The following is an 18,282-nucleotide window of genomic DNA, read 5'->3' on the forward strand; positions in this document are numbered from 1 at the left end:
AGAGGCACACAGATTATTTTAGGGAGGTTCGCCGACCTTTCAAGATGTCACAAGGTATTTTGTGACGCTGTTGTTGGTCGCAGCGAGAACACCTGACTGCAGCTGAACTGCTGAGTCAAAAGCCTGACGTTTGTTTGTTGGTGTGTGTGTGCCATGTGCAAGGATTGAGAGTTTGCATTTAAATGTGCATTCAAAGTGGGATCTGTCAGTGTATTTGTTTCACAATGTTTTACTTGGATGTTAGTTAGTGTAAGGTCATAAAACTAGATTGATTGACTGCTGTGTTATGTGTCTATTGTGACCACAGGAGGTTGGTGGTACCTTAATTGGGGAGAACGGGCTCGTGGTAATGGCTGGAGCAGAATAAATGGAATGGGATTAGCTCTGTTCCAGCCATTATTATAAGCCGTCTTAACCCCTCAACAGCCTCCACTAATCAAATACATACTGTGTGTAGCTAGTTCTAGTGTTTAGCTTTACTCAGCACTTTGTTGAAGCACCTTTGGCAGCAATTACAGCCTCAAGTCATCTTGGGTATGACGCTACAAGCTTGCCACACCTGTATTTGGGGAGTTTCTCCCATTCTTCTCTGCAGATCCTCTCAAGCTATGTCAGGTTGGATGGGGAGCATCGCTACACAGCTATTTTCAGGTCTCGCCAGAGATGTTGGATCGGGTTCAAGTCCGGGCTGTTGCTGGGCCACTCAAGGACATTCAGAGACTTGTCCTGAAGCCACTTCTGTGTTGTCTTGGCTGTGTGCTTAGGGTCGTTGTCCTGTTGGAAGGGGAACCTTTGCCCCAGTCTGCGGTCCTGAGTGCTCTGGAGCAGGTTTTCACCAAAGATCTCTCTGTACTTTGCTCCGTTCATCTTTCCCTTAATCCTTACTAGTCTCGCAGTCCCTGCCACTGAAAAACATCCCCACAGCATGATGCTGCCACCACCATGCTTCACCATAGGGATGGTGCCAGGTTTCCTCCAGACGTAATGATTGGCATTCAGGCCAAACGGTTCCATCTTGGTTTCATCAGACCAGAGAATCTTGTTCTTCATGGTCTGAGAGTCCTTTGGGTGCCTTTTGGCAAACTCCAAGCGGGCTGTCATGTGCCTTTTACTGAAGAGTGGCTTCTGTCTGGCCACTCTACCATAAAGGCCTGATTGGTGGAGTGCTGCAGAGATGGTTGTCCTTCTGGGAGCTTCTCTCATCTTCACAGACTAACTCTGGAACTCTATCAGAGTGGTCGTTGGGTTCTTGGTCACCTCCCTGACCAGGCCCTTCTCCCCCGATTGCTCAGTGTCGCCCGGTAGTCAGCTTTAGGAAGAGTCTTGGTGGTTCCAAACTTCTTCAATTTAAGAATGATGGAGGCCACTGTGTTCTTAAGGACCTTCAATGATGCTTCCCCAGATCTGTGGCTCGACACAATCCTGTCTTGGAGCTCTACGGACAATTCCTTTGACCTCATGGCTTGGTTTTTGCTCTGACATGCACTGTCAACTGTGGGACCTTATATAGACAGGTGTGCTTTTCCAAATCATGTCCAATCAATTGAATTTACCATAGGTGGACTCTAATCAAGTTGTAGAAACATCTCAAGGATCGTAAATGAAAACAGGATGCACTTGAGCTCAATTTTGAGTCTCATAGCAAAGAGTCTGAATACTTAGGTAAATAAGGTATTTCTGTTTAAGATTTTTAATACATTAGCAAACATTTATAATAACCTGTTTTCGCTTTGTCATTATGGGGTTCGAATACTTCCCGAATGCACTGTATATGAGCTACGCTATGCCCATTTAGTGCTACACTTGAATTGTGTTTACATGCTGGCAAATCTAAGATGATTACCACTGGCCTGTTCTGACCCTGAATGTAAAAAAAAAACATTATGTTTTTCCATTACTTCTCAAGGAGATTAGAGAGATGTGTGGTTCAGTGATAGGGGTCTGTGTTGACATGGTACCTCAAAAGAAATACATTTTAAGGCCCTGTAATCTCTGCCTAGTCCCCGGGCTTCTGATGTGTTTTGTAGATAACTTTGATATACAGATGGATTTCAGGAGACAGAGAATGAGGAAACCTCAGTAAGCGGTTTCCATGTTTCAACCTGAACAGGCTTGTTGAGTCTCTCTCTTCATCCACATGTTTTCTTCTTCTGTTAATGCTGAAAGTCTGTCGTTCTCTCTTTCTCTCTTGTCTTGTTGAGTCTGCATACTGTACACATTTTTTTCTCTTTGTGCAAAAATTCTCTCTCTCGTTCCCTCTGTTCTTTCTCATTCTCTCTTGTCCACAAGCACACACATTCTCTCTCACCCAAAACAACCACCTCTAGCAGCATGGCAGCTTAGTAGTAGACAACCTCTAGGCTATGTGGCCAGATCGTTGAAGCCTGATGATCACTCTGTCAAAATGCTCCCTTTTTTCTTTTTGACCAAATAACCATTAAACAAGCCTTCAGAGCGGCTGTGCCTCACTTTTGACAATAGTTAATTATGCCACTTGACAGCTAGAATGAAACACAAGCCTGTTGCAGACCTGATAGACTCTTGGGGATTGTAAGTAATGGCCAGTTGGCTCACCCCTGGATGTCAGGGTTGAAGCTGGGCTCACTGTGAGCTGGGTTGACGTATTGACCAACTTGGGGTCAGACTGTTGGCTGTTGGGTATGTAGTTGGATTAAAGGGTCGTCTGATGATTGATGTTTAGACTGTTTGAACTCTTCGGCGGATGGATCTGTATTGGCTACTGTCTCCTGTGAGAGGGGTCGCTGAGTACACTGGGAGGCTCAGTGCCCGAACAGTGCTGGGACTCCATTGTTTCATATCCTGGATCTTCCACTGGGACTGAGCAGTACAATAGGGCAGACTATCAAACAGTGGCACCACTAGCTGCGCACGCGCACACACACACACACACACACACGCAGATACTAGCCAGACAGTGAGGAGTGGACACTGGCTAAATCACATGACCAGGGTTAATGAGGTCAGACCTCTGGGATAGTTTAACATGACAAGGGTCAGTGTAAAAACATCTCGATAAGATATTGACCCACAGTAGCTCTTCACTACACCACAGGAGGTTGGTGGCACCTTAATTGGGGAAGACAGGCGGGTGGAATGGTATCAAGCACACGGTTTCTATGTGTTTGATACCATTCCATTAGCTTCATTCCAACCATTATTATGAACCGTCCTCACCTCAGCAGCCTCCACTGAACTACACATCTCCATTGCCTCCAGTTAAATGCCCCGGATTGTGTATTATTGTCCACAAGAGGTCAGAGTGCATGGCCATGGCAAGATTCCTAACTGATCACTCTTGCTCCCAACCATAGATAAGACAATGACGACTTTGCAATAAATCAATTCCTTGTCTGTTTGAGGGCTAAAATTACAGATAGTAGGACATGGTGTGTAGCAAGATGAAGCAAGATAACAGTATGCTATTGCAGAATCACACCAGAGCCTGAGGGAAGTCTGCTCCGCCATCTTCCTTTGGCCGATGGGATACAACACAGGAAAGGAAAATGTCTCCCGTTTTTAGAACGTGGCCTCTATGACACCGTTACGTCCAAGGCGGTCTCTGTGGAAACCAGCTTAATGTCGATTTATTCTCTGGTACAAATAGGACAAGAGAGGGAGGAAGGAGGTGGTGGGGTGTTGTTTCTGTTAATGTTGGCAAATATGGGACCCTATTGTGGGGAACGACTTGAACGTCTGAGCTTCTTACCCTGGCGCAGACCCAAGCACCAACTCCTCAGAACACCACAGTCCGGTGTTTATCCAAAACTGAGGGAGGAAACAGAACAAGATCTAGGTCTGGACAACAACAAATTGGTGCCACCACTCTCAGTCCAAGACCACCTCAGATCAGTCTTGCCACTTATCGAGTGAGTTCCAGCTAAGTTCCTGTCCCGTCAGATATAATATTTTGGGAACCTTTGCCAAGACCCAAATAAATCTCTCAGTGAAAACCAAATAAATAATACACCGAGTGAACTGATTTGAAGCAAAGAAAATTTGATATCAAAGTAAAGGATTCTGTTGCTTTGTTTAGTTTTCAACTAGTTTGCTATTTTATTCATTGTTTGTCTTGGCAGTTTATTCGTACTCTCATCTTGTGGCTTTTAAAAGTCACAAAAAGTCAAACCCCTGAACATACACCATGTTTTACTGTGTGTGGCATGTGACTACAGTAGCTGTGGTGTGCCAGGGCTCAGGGCACACAGAGTTCACCCTCCTTGTGCCACGTGCCATGCCCCAGTAAAACCGCCAGCAAACCGCATCCCTGGGCAGACAACACACCAAGGAAACAAAACTCATTACACACTATTAACATCACTTGCAAGTCTTTTAAACTTTCTTCAACCTGGCGTTCTTTCACCCTATCTTGTATAACCACCCCATCTTACCTCACCCTTTTGTGGTTTAGTGTAATTGTAGCTTTTCCTTTTGTCAGACTCAACCCCTTTTTCTTGTTTAACCTTTTACTGCAGAGGGCTAAATCAGGGTCACACAGAACCTTTTACTGCTGTGGGCTAAATTAGGGTCACACAGAACCTTTTACTGCAGTGGGCTAAATCAGGGTCACACAGAACCTTTTACTGCTGTGGGCTAAATTAGGGTCACACAGAACCTTTTACTGCAGTGGGCTAAATCAGGGTCACACAGAACCTTTTACTGCAGAGGGATAAATCAGGGTCACACAGAACCTTTTACTGCAGTGGGCTAAATCAGGGTCACACAGAACCTTTTACTGCAGTGGGCTAAATCAGGGTCACACAGAACCTTTTACTGTAGTGGGCTAAATCAGGGTCACACAGAACCTTTTACTGCAGTGGGCTAAATCAGGGTCACACACAACCTTTTACTGCAGTGGGCTAAATCAGGGTCACACAGAACCTTTTACTGCAGTGGGCTAAATCAGGGTCACACAGAACCTTTTACTGCAGTGGGCTAAATCAGGGTCACACACAACCTTTTACTGCAGTGGGCTAAATCAGGGTCACACAGAACCTTTTACTGCAGTGGGCTAAATCAGGGTCACACAGAACCTTTTACTGCAGTGGGCTAAATCAGGGTCACACAGAACCTTTTACTGCAGTGGGCTGAATCAGGGTCACACAGAACCTTTTACTGCAGTGGGCTAAATCAGGGTCACACAGAACCATTTACTGCAGTGGGCTGAATCAGGGTCACACAGAACCTTTTACTGCAGTGGGCTAAATCAGGGTCACACAGAACCTTTTACTGCAGTGGGCTAAATCAGGGTCACACAGAGTGTATATTGGTCGTCTTAAACAAATCTACTTTGAAACTAAAGTATACACCTCACACACATAGAGTATTACATTGAGTTTACATTCCAATATTACACTTTATATACATCACAGAAGGCTGAAATATAACAAAACTGTTTGACACAGAAACACCATATTATTTTTGATTTGCTTTAATACACACTGCTATTGTAATATGGGGTTCTGACATAGTTTTGGATTCATTGTGAATTCAGAAGAGATCAGAGGTCAGGGGTAAGAGTTTATAGCAATTTATAAAAATGGAGGAAGTACATTCCAGTACTATTATATCAGTAATTATTTTCTTGGCACTGGGCCTGTGTTGTGCTCACTGGAATGGGGATATATTAACTCTGTGTATGTTTGTGTTTGCTACATCCATAGCCGCGTCTATAAATTTGAGAGTGGTTTCATTTGTCCAGCCCCATCCCTAAGCTGTTTTGTGTTGGAATTTGTTGATTTAGGCAAAGCCTATAGCACACAAAATGTTTTGTCTGTGTCTCTCAGTTTTTGCAAATCTGTATGTCTTTGTGTGGGTCTACCACAGGACTCCCCCCCGCTTTGAGAGTGGGACTCCGTCTAAGCTCTATTTAGGTGTAAGACACTAATCCTATCATATGATTGACTGCTAAAGAACCTGTCTGTGCTCTCTGCTCCGCTTCCCAAAAACCTCTCAGAAATATTTCAACCCCACCTGTCTGTGCTCTCTGCTCCGCTTCCCAAAAACCTCTCAGAAATATTTCAACCCCACCTGTCTGTGAGTGTGTGTGAAGAGAGTTATGTCTTTGCTGGGATGTTGGAAGATCTTTTATTCAGAGCCCTTTGTGTGTGGTTATGGTTATCACAATGGCTTTAATAATCTGTTGTCTCGATAAGTAAAATAGTGTGTGTGTGTGTACGTGTGTGTTTGAGAAGCTAAGAAGCTTGTGGTGACAAGGCTTGGGTACTGACCTGCTTTCGGAGACACAGGACGTGGGTTCAGTGATTGGGTACATCTTTAGCAAGCGTTTTTACTCTCTCTCTCTCTCTCTCTCTCTCTCTCTCTCTCTCTCTCTCTCTCTCTCTCTCTCTCTCTCTCTCTCTCTCTCTCTCTCTCTCTCTCTCTCTCTCTCTCTCTCTCTCTCTCTCTCTCTCTCTCTCTCTCTCTCTCTCTCTCTCTCTCTCTCTCTCTCTCTCTCTCTCTCTCTCTCTCTCTCTCTCTCTCTCTCTCTCACAGCATTGTGAGTAACAGTTAAGTATCAAAATCCCCAATGATCGCATCTGCAGTCTGTTACCATTGTTACCAAGTCCCAAACTCACTTATCCAAATAGGTTATTTTACTGTTTTACTTTTACTTACTGTTTTTTAAAAATGTTATTCTCACTTGGATTTTGTGGGTTACTGTATGTAAATAAAGATGAAAAAAGTCCAATTTGATGTGTTTTCATTTTAGGCTGTAAGGCAACAAAAGGTGAACATTTTGAAAGGGGGTGGTGACTTTCTATACCCACTGTATCTATCTAGACCTCTATGGTGAGAACCACCAGAGATTGTGTACAGAACTGAAGGACAGGTTTGACAACAGACGACAAGACGACTATATTAAGACATGGAAAAGTTGCATGCTTAATCATTCTCTGCGTGGTTCTATTTATCTTTCAAAGAAGTTGAGCCACAGACTCTCTTGAGATTTGGGTCTCTTTTGTTGCTGAGCACAATGAGTATATCCTATACGTGTTTGCCAGTTTGTGTCCTCTCACCATATACAATGCAGGGGATTGGTGCTGGTCCTTGGAGAAAGAACACAAAGAAACAATACATTATTTAAGAGTTGGGTTAGAGTTTGGGGTCAATTCAATTTAAATTACATTCAATTCAGGAAGTACACTGAAATTCAAATCCACTTCAATGATTTTCAATGAGGAACATTTGGAATTGGAATTTGGTTTGCCTTCTGAATTGACTGGAATTGAAATGGAAATTGAGTGGAACATTCTACCTGTAGCCTATAGATCATTTGACCCTTGACCTCCCCACCTGACCTGACTTCTCTTCCTGTCAAGGAGCAGTTCGGAGCGGCGGAAGGAGAAGTCTCGTGACGCGGCACGCTGTCGTCGAAGTAAGGAGACAGAGGGGTTTTACGAGCTGGCCCATCAGCTGCCCCTCCCACACAGTGTCAGCTCCCACTTGGACAAAGCCTCCATCATGAGACTGGCCATCAGCTTCCTGCGCACCCGCAAGGTCGTCGGCCCAGGTCAGCGCTATATCATGCACGCATACACACACAACCACACACACATGCATAAAGACACACATACACACGTAGTCAGACACACACACACACACAAACACACATGCCTTCATTACTCTTCTCCTGATAAAGCTTATACTAATTACTAAATACATATGTTTTATGAAGATATACTTATGTCACCTGTCTGTCAAGACTATCAAATCCATAATCCCTGGTGTGTGTATTGTTATCTAGTCATAGCAAGATAATTATTTCTGCACTTGGTTACTATAAGGATATCGTTGTCCCATTAGGTCACTGATATATGGGATGAAGATTATGAATCACTGATCTGCCTCCTCCTCTACTATAATTGTGACAGTGAAGTAAACAAAGGAAACAGCACTGAGACAGATGATGTAAAACCTTGGTGAGAGGGGACAGACATGTAGGAAAGAAGAATCTGGCAAGCATGTCTCTGGAAGTTTCTTGGATGCAGGGCGGATGCGTGTGCATTGGGAGGGAGGGTGGGGGAGGTCATTACACTTGTCCTCCTTCCCGTGCTTTTATAAAATTAGAATCTCCGGAAGACAGACAAAGGAACCTCTTTATTGTTCTGGCATTCCACAATGTCTGTGTTTTGGAATAAAGAAACATCAGACTTCATCGCATGAAAACACTACTGAAGCAACTCCAGATGCAAAATGTATCTAAATTATTTACAATAGTTTCTGGTCCTTTCCATGGCACCCTGGTCATCTCCTGCCTCTCTTTGCCATCTCCCCTGGTCAAACAGTGTAACTTCACTGCAACAAGTAAAATCTATGTAAGCCTAAATATCTTATAAGACAATTAAGGTAAAATATCTTGAAATAAGATAAACAACTTGAATTAAGACATTTTTAAAGGTTAAAATAAGCAACTTAATCTGGCAATGACATTAGCTAATTTAGCCTGGTAAAAAAATAAGCATTTTAAGTGAATTATCACTCAATATAAGACATTTAGGCTTGCTTAGATGTAACTTATTTCAGTGTTCTGCCTAGAGGTGGTTCAGTGAGAAGGTGAGGGATATTGAGCAAAGGAGATGGGACGTATACGTTCAGAATAGGCTGGAGTTGGGCAGTGAGGGACAGTAGGGGAAGGCGAGGGACAGAATCGCTGCTCTGTAGAGGGGAGATGGTACAGACGATTGTCTTATCTGCACGGCTGTGCTTCTGATTGGAGTGGGATGAAGAATGTGATTGGAAGGCACTCAGAGGAAGGCCCGGCTCTGCCACCGTGAGACTGGCGCTCCTTCTCTCAACTCAGCCATAACACAGATCTGCCTTGGCGCTATGCAACACACACACACACACACACACACACACACACACACACACACACACACACACACACACACACACATCTACCACATGTCACTCCCAAGGAGAAAGAATCGTACAGATTGTTGAAGTGCCCTTTTTATGCCTCTCTAAAACAGAACAGTTGTATAACAGCCATGCATTCGTGCACGCACACACACACACACACACACACAGCCGCAGCAGCGGAAACACCTCTGTGACAGTATATACTGAGTATACAAAACATTAAGAACACCTTCCTATTATTGATTTGCCCCCCCCTTTGCCCTCAGAACAGCCTCAACTCATCAGGGCATGGACTCTACACGGTGTCCAAAGTGTTCCACAGGGATACTGGCCCATGTTGACTTAAGTTGGCTGGATGTCCTTTGGGTGGTGGACCATTCTTGATACACATGGGAAACTGTTGAGCGTGAAAAAACCAGCAGCGTTGCAGTTCTTGACATAAAGTGGTGCACTTGGCACCTACTATCATACCCCATTCAAAGGCACTCAAATCTTTTGTTTTGCCCATTCACCCTCTGAATGGCACACATACACAATCCATGTCTCAATTGTCTCAAGGCATTTAAAATCCTATAACCTGTCTCCACCCCTTCATCTACACTGATTGAAGTGGATTTAACAAGTGACATCATTAAGGGATCATAGCTTTCACCTGGATTCACCTGGTCAGTCTATGTCATGTTTTGTATACTCAGTGTATAAGTGCAGCCCATGTGGTTCTGGGACACTAATACACTGACCCCTCAGCCACTATGACACTGAATGAATGATTGACTGATTGAGTCAATTACAGCTATTCACAGGGATAATGTTTCAATGAATCTTATGGTTGCTTACAAGCTTGATTTTGATGTGCATTAAACATTTCCTCTAAAACTACCAGACTTATCATTCTTACTCAGAATACAAACTATGTTTATTTCCATCTCAGAACAGCATCAGGTCGCATTTTAAACTATTTTGAATTTGTTGCATTTGCACTGAGCTGTAGTGTTGCTGAGAGGGGGTAAAATGTAACGTTTAACAAGAAAGTCCTCTGAGTTCAGATCAGTAGGATACAGTACAGACACTACAGGAAATGATGCAAGACATGGCATCCTGTGACCTGTTTTATAATCTATGCTTTTGTTGAAGCTTTTGTAGTCCTGTAGTAGTTTGATGTTAACATACTGTACCTATTACCTCATTGAACCATGTCTCAGCTCAAATGGGAGTTATTACAATCCCAAACATTCTACTCAAAATTGTAGAGAAGAAAACTACGGATGCAAAAATCAAGTGTTCAGGCTAAAAGGTGGTCCTGTAGAGTTGAATCTCCCATCAGCCGAAGATCCATGAGAAAGTCGTTGCTCCCCTGGGGCTACATTCTCTGGGCTGGGCCAAAATCCCAAATCCAGGCCCAGGCCTTCTTGGCCCCCCGTAGGCCTTGAGAACAGCTCTTATCTAAGGGAAGCACACTGGAGGAATCACAGGCTTCCGACCCCCAGCATGGAGCCACATTTTGTTCACTGGGACTCTGTAGTCGCTCTGCTGCCTCCCTTTTGAGCCCATGCCAGATTAACTTTATCTACATTTTCTCACTTGGCTTCAAGTAACGTGGTGCAGACTGCAGAGAATTTTTGGGTGTTGTGTAGGTTTCATTAGATTTAGCTACAACATCTTGGATACTGAGCTTCCTATTGGCTCATTCATCCCCCTCCTCTCCCCTGTAACTATTCCCCAGGTCGTTGCTGTAAATGGGAATGTGTTCTCAGTCAACTTTAAAAAAAACATACAAATACTGTGCAGTATGTATTGTACGTTACACAGTGACTTTCAGTGTGCTGGGAATGTTTGTCTCAAGGTTAAGGCTAACTCATTAGTGTGTGCCTTAAGATGGACACTGTTAAAGCAACAGCATTTCTCAAGTGTGTGTGTGTGTGTGTGTGTGTGTGTGTGTGTGTGTGTGTGTGTGTGTGTGTGTGTGTGTGTGTGTGTGTGTGTGTCTGTCTGCGTGTGTGTGTGAGGGAAGCGACCAAGGGAAGGTCAGGGGATTTGGGAGTGTTCAGAGATGCAGGATGAAGTTGTTCTGGTTTGTTTTGGACATGGGCCAGGGCTTCAAGAAGGAAAACAAGCTTCACACACACACACACACACACACACACACACACACACACACACACACACACACACACACACACACACACACACACACACACACACACAGGTCCAGAACAAATTCAAGAAAACATACAGTATTATGCAGAGCCTTGATTGCATGGAACTCCCTTCCATCTCATTCAGTGCAAGTGAACAGCAAACCTGGTTTAAAAAAACAGATAAAGAAACACCTCACAGCACAACGCCTCTCCCCCATGTGACCTATTTGTTGTGTGTATGTACTGACATGTATGTGTAACTGATGAACATACACACACACACACACACACACACACACACATATACACACACACACATACTACATGTCAATGTTATTAAATGTATATATACTGAACAAAAATATAAATGCAACATGCAACAATTTCAAAGATTTTACTGAGTTACAGTTCATATGAGGAAATCAGTCAATTGAAAGAAATTCATTAGGTCCTAATCTATGGGTTTCACATAACTCGGAATACAGATAAGCATCTGTTTGTCACAGATACCTTAAAAGAAATGGGCATCACAATGGAACTCAGAATCTCATCAAGGTATTTCTGTGCATTTAAATTGCCATCGATTTAAATGCATTTGTGTTCGTTGTCTGTAGCTTATGCCTGCCCATACCATAACCCCACCCCCACCATTAGGCACTCTGTTCACAACGTTGACATCAGCAAGCCGCTCGCCCATATGACGCCATACACATGCTCTGCGTTTATAAGGCCAATTGGACGTATTGCCAAATTCTCTAAAACGATGTTGGAGGTGGCTTATGGTAGAGAAATTAACATTCAATTATCTGGCAACAGATCTGGTGGACATTCCTGCAGTCAGCATGCCAATTGCATGCTCCCTCAAAACTTGAGACATCTTTGGCATTGGGTTGTGTGACACAACTGCACATTTTATTGTCCCCAGCGCAAGGTGTGTGTAATGATCAAGCTGTTTAATCAGCTTCTTAATATGCCACACCTGTCAGGTGGATGGATTATCTTGGCAAAGGAGAAATGCTCACTAACAGGGATGTAAACAAATATGTGCACAACATTTGAGAGAAATAAGGTTTTTGTGTGTATGGAACATTTCTGTGATCTTTTATTTCAGCTCATTAAACATGGGACCAACACTTTACATGTTGCGTTTATATTTTTGTTCAGTGTAAAGTATTTTGTCTGTATGTATTCTTTGTTATGTGTCGGACCTCAGTAAGACTAGCTGTCGCCATTCACAATGAGACAAACTTGTGCCGAACACACACACGTACACACACAAACACACACACAGTTATATAATGTTGCACATCTGACATGTGTGTTTTCCCAAAGGCTGCTCCAACGGTGCAGAGACAGAGGAGGACAGACAGACGGACAGTATGTATTTGAAGTCACTGGAGGGGTTTGTCACCGTGGTTACATCAGACGGCGACATGATCTTCCTCTCAGAAAACATCAACAAGTTCATGGGCTTAACACAGGTGAGCAGAAACATTACATGATTGAAACATCAACATAATCAGGTTGTTTGTTGTGTACAATACATCCAGTACTCTCTCCCTGGAGACAGACAGGCAGGCAGAAAGACAGAAAGACAGACAGAAAGACAGGCAGGCAGAAAGACAGAAAGACAGACAGAAAGACAGACATGAAGGCAGAAAGACAGACAGACAGACAGGCAGGCAGGCAGAAAAACAGAAAGACAGAAAGACAAGCAGAAAGACAGACAGACAGTCAGGAAGGCAGACAGACAGGAAGGCAGACACACAGAGATGGGCTGTCGCTGGTGATGTCTCTCATAGCCGTGTGAAATGTCAGCCCTGTCAGAGGCTTGTTTGGCACTACCTAGCTATGTAGGCCAGAAGGCCCTCTACCACTTCTCACACTGTCACTTTCACCTATATTTCTTACAGCTAATGTCTCTTATAACCAATGCTCTCAGAGAGCCAGAGTCTTCATAACCTCTTTACTGTGACTGAATGCTGAATGTAGGTGTTACTAGTCTCTTTGACAACGTAACAAATGGTTGTCACTGTCTGTGTCCTTGCTGACGTGACACCATACGTGTGCCTCTACAGGTAGAGTTGACTGGACAAAGCATCTTTGACTTCACCCACCCCTGCGACCACGACGAGATTCGCGAGAACCTGAGTCTAAAAAATGGTACGTGTTCTCTCTGTTCATGTGAAAGAGTGTGTCGTAACTGTCGTTTAATTAACACGTGCACATACCAAAACATGCAGAGACCACATAGTGTAGAGTGGAATCTAGAGCTCGCCAACAGAGAGATGGAAAAGTATGCATGTTGCATGGTGAATGTGTGCTGGGACAAGGGACTTGGACTGATACGAGAGGAGAGGAAGAAAGGAGAGAGGAGCGGAGCGCAATGGCTCTCTGAGATAGGCAGGATGGAATGCCATACTGTCTCTGGGCGGACGCACACGCGCACACACACACACTGTGTTCTCTATAGCTGCCTTAGCCTATTGTGTTAATCAGAAGTTGTTAAATTGCACACACAATGAATAGTTAACATAACTTCATGTTCCAGGCTATAAACACTACTCCACTACCCTATGAACACTTGCTGTTGGACAATAAACTGCTATATAATTACGTAATAACACTAAAATAACAGCTATCTCGGCCATGTCTTGTGTGCCATGCCAAGAGAAAATACTGTAATGATGGTAGAAATAATATTCTGACCACACGGGCTCTTTCCCTGCGTCTCTCTCCCCAGTTCTCCTCTAATCTCCCCGTGTTCTGCTGTTCTGGTTTTTTGTTATTGAATCCATTTCTCTCGCTCCGGGGTGGGCCACACCATGGTGATCAGACCAGGGGCCTAGTAGGCCGACTCCTAGGGCCCCTTCCTGGGACTGTTGATAGAGGAGGGGCTACGGGGGGCCAGAGGAGGGTGGAAAGGTTGGTGGACGAGCGTGCGCTGCTGTTGTGTCCACACACACTGCAATCCATGCCAGGCCTTTCCCTGGCGCCACCTCCCTCATGGCGCCCCCCTTTAACAGTCCTTATCAGCTGTACCCACAAGTCTCTGCCTTGCACCACGGCTAGCGGCCATTGTCTGAAGAACGCCACCCAGGGTTGAACTCTGACCTTGTGGTGTAACAGCTTGGCTGCAGCCACACTGTGGTGAATGTGCTACAATGTAGTGATGCTGTCACCACTAACAGCTTTCATGATCAGCCGTTTTGGACTGAGTTTCTGATCCAGGTATGCAAGGGATTACTCCAGAAACACAGGGCAGAGTCCTTTGTGTGTGCGCTTGTGTTCACATTGGTGGTATAGAGAGGAGTGTAAAGAAACCGAAACCTTGACCTCACACAAACTTTAATCTCACAAGTATGTGATTGGAAAATTAAGGTGAAAATGTCACATTCTTGAACGCTAACCCTCAATAATTATCTCTGTATGTTTCTTCACAGGCACTGGGAAGAAGGGGAAAGCCTTGAGCACTGAGAGAGACTTCTTCATGAGGATGAAGTGCACAGTGACAAACCGTGGACGCACTGTCAACCTGAAATCAGCAAGCTGGAAAGTGAGTGCATGGAACTAACAGAAGATACAAGATCACTGCCATCACTACTCATGAACAACACATGTTGTTTATTTAGAATAGGACCGTACTGAATCAATGAGATGATATCCTGAGGCGTGACATCAGACGTTGCATCTAATCGTTTTTATATAGAATATTATTGATATATGTGTGTCTCCTCTGCTTTCCTAGGTTCTGCACTGCACTGGCCACCTGAAGGTGTACAACAGCTGCGCCCCTCATGGGCTGTGTGGGTTCAAGGAGCCTCCTCTCACCTGCCTGGTGATGATGTGTGAGCCCATCCCCCACCCTTCCAACATCGACACGCCCCTGGACAGCAGGACCTTCCTGAGCCGCCACAGCATGGACATGAAGTTCACCTACTGCGACGACAGGTAACGCACACTGTCAGATACACACACACACACACACACACACACACACACACACACACACACACACACACACACACACACACACACACACACACACACACACACACACACACACAGTCAGATACACACACACACACTCACACACTGTCAGATACACACACACACACAGTCAGATACACACACACACACACTCACACACTGTCAGATACACACACACACACACACTCACACACTGTCAGATATACACACACACACACTGTCAGATACACACACACACACACACTCACACACTGTCAGATACACACTCACACACACACACTCACACACTGTCAGATACACACACACTCACACACTGTCAGATACACACACACACACACTCACACACTGTCAGACACACACACACACACACTGTCAGATACACACACACACTCACACACTGTCAGATACACACACACACACACACTCACACACTGTCAGATACACACACACACACACACACACACACACACACACACACACACACACACACACACACACACACACACACACTGTCAGATACACACACACACACTCACACACTGTCAGATACACACACACACTCACACACTGTCAGATACACACACACACACACACACACTCACACACTGTCAGATACACACACACACACACACACACACACTCACACACTGTCAGATACACACACACACACACACACATACACTCACACACTGTCAGATACACACACACACACACACACACACACACACACACACACACACACACACACACACACACACACACACTCACACACTGTCAGATACACACACACACACACACTCACACACTGTCAGATACACACACACACACACACACTCACACACTGTCAGATACACACACACTCACACACTGTCAGATACACACACACACTCACACACTGTCAGATACACACACACACACACACACACTCACACACTGTCAGATACACACACACACACACACACACACACACACACACACTGTCAGATACACACACACACACACACTCACACACTGTCAGATACATACACACACACTCACACACTGTCAGATACACACACACTGTCAGATACACACACACACTCACACACTGTCAGATACATACACACACACTCACACACTGTCAGATACACACACACACACACACACACAGACACACTCACACACACTCACACACTGTCAGATACATACACACACACTGTCAGATACACACACACACACTGTCAGATACACACACACACACACTGTCAGATACACACACACACACACTCACACACTGTCAGATACACACACACACACTCACACACACTCCCAGCAGGGACACAAAGTTCACTTACAGTACTATAGCAACAGGGAACACACACACAAACCATATCACATACTCACACACAGGCATACACTCACTCTCTATATATGCATAGTCACAGACTAAAATACATACTCATACATAAAGTATGTACCCATTTCATTCTCATACATAGAGTACAACTCACACATACACACACATTTAAAGTGTAGGTCCTGGGCAAGAGAAGCAGCAGCTGCAGTGACTGGTAAAACTCCAAACCAAGTGCTGTCACTGAACGACAAATTATGCAAAAATACACAAACACACACAAGCATGCAAACATGCTGGGGGTAATGATATACTGACTGAAGGAGTTTGATTTGGCTGGACCAGATGGGAAAAACATTAAGAACGACATGTAAATACACCTCTTGCACGGCATCTTCAATGAGCGCCAGAAGTTACCCACAACATGTTCTCAAGGCGTTTCACACAAAGAGAGCGCTCTGCGCCTATCACCACACCAACCACGTCCTACCGTCATGTTTCCGTTATGATTGATGTCCCTGTTAGGACCGTCTGCTGTTCACTCTGGGTCAACTGCTTCACGGACACAGCAGCCATCTTTCAGCCAAAACTGGTCTCACCGGCAGAGAAAAACATTCCATCCTCCTCGCTGCTTGAAACCACACCGGTCTGGTTTTTCTGTAATCTGATCAAGCGCTCATGCAAAGACAAAAGGTTCCTATTGAGAACAGCGGGTACCTTCCTGCGAACAAGAGGCCCGTTTTACTTTTGTAGCATTTTGTTAAATTTAATCGTTGCACAAATCGTCTCCAATTACGCAAATGAGGTGAGGGCCCATGATGCCTTGCGCACGTCATTATGCTCATTAGTGGTCCTGGTCAGTGCTCCCACCTGGCACGCCACAGGTTACTTTAGGACGACCCCTAGGAGAGGAGAAAGGCTGAAAATAACAGAAAGAACTCCGAAATGTTTATGTAATGTTGATTTAAACTTCAACATTCAAAACTTTCCTTCTAGCTTGTGTCAGAATATTTTGACCCGTTGCACCTGCAAGGCTAAGAGAAAAGTTTCATGATTGAGGCGACTTGGCACATAAGCTTCCAATCATCATTATTGTGGCTATTTCAACATGGAAACTACGTATTAATCCAGGGTCTGCATCGTTGTTTTACCTTTTTAAGACATTTCTCTGATTTTATAATAAGTACCTATGATTGAGGTCCACCGGCTGACCTGTAAAAACACGAACCAATCCCCCTTCATCTTTCTGAACATTATGCAGGCATCATTGGGAGAGTTTAGAGCTCTCTATTGTACTTAACACCTAAACCCACATCCCTCAGAGGTAAAAACACAAATCACTCAATCGCATAAACAACACAACCTATGTGTGGGTATGATGTAGTGAAGGAGGACTTATCTGTCTCGTGGTTGGCTAGCTGGCTGGCGGACTGGCTGTCTGGCTGACTGGTTGGTTGGCTGGATAGCTAGCTGACTGACGCCCCTCTGGTTGCAACTCATCCACAGGAAGTGATTAGTGAAATGGGTTTAGAATAGAGAGGCCTTCAAAGATCCCCCCTCCCTCCATCACAAACCCTCCGGGTGCAGCTGTCAGGGGTTACATAACAACAGGACAAGAGCCCAGGACCACTAAGAGAGGGCCTTTGTCTAACACACTGAGTGTACAAAACATTAGGAACACATTCCTAATATTGAGTTGCACCCCCTTTTGCCCTCAGAACAGCCTCGATTCGTCGGGGCATGGACTCTACAAGGTGTCAAAAGCGACAGGGATGCTGGCCCATGTTGACTCCAATGCTTCCCATAGTTGTGTCAAGTTGACTGGATGTCCTTTGGGTGGTGGACCATTCTTGATACACACAGGAAATTGTTGAGCGTGAAAAACCCAGCTGCGTTACAGATCTTGACATGCTCAAACCGGTGCGCCTGGCACCTACT

General features: G+C 44.6%; 1 protein-coding gene across 3 annotated transcripts in view; it reads left to right on the forward strand.

Moving 5' to 3' along the window:
* The window catches only part of LOC106589722 (endothelial PAS domain-containing protein 1), a 59,449-nt gene that overhangs the window by 25,698 nt on the left and 15,469 nt on the right, over window positions 1–18,282 (forward strand). For 2 of the 3 annotated variants that reach the window (XM_045710198.1, XM_014179994.2), the window contains exons 2-6: window positions 7,341–7,531; window positions 12,354–12,502; window positions 13,100–13,184; window positions 14,465–14,577; window positions 14,770–14,972. In XM_045710198.1, coding sequence (XP_045566154.1) covers window positions 7,341–7,531; window positions 12,354–12,502; window positions 13,100–13,184; window positions 14,465–14,577; window positions 14,770–14,972 — 741 coding nt within the window. The remainder of the gene's footprint in view (window positions 1–7,340; window positions 7,532–12,353; window positions 12,503–13,099; window positions 13,185–14,464; window positions 14,578–14,769; window positions 14,973–18,282) is intronic. The other variant, XM_014179995.2, reaches the window with a different exon arrangement.

Source organism: Salmo salar, chromosome ssa28 (genome assembly GCF_905237065.1).
Source record: "Salmo salar chromosome ssa28, Ssal_v3.1, whole genome shotgun sequence".
NCBI classification, from domain to species: Eukaryota; Metazoa; Chordata; class Actinopteri; order Salmoniformes; family Salmonidae; genus Salmo; species Salmo salar.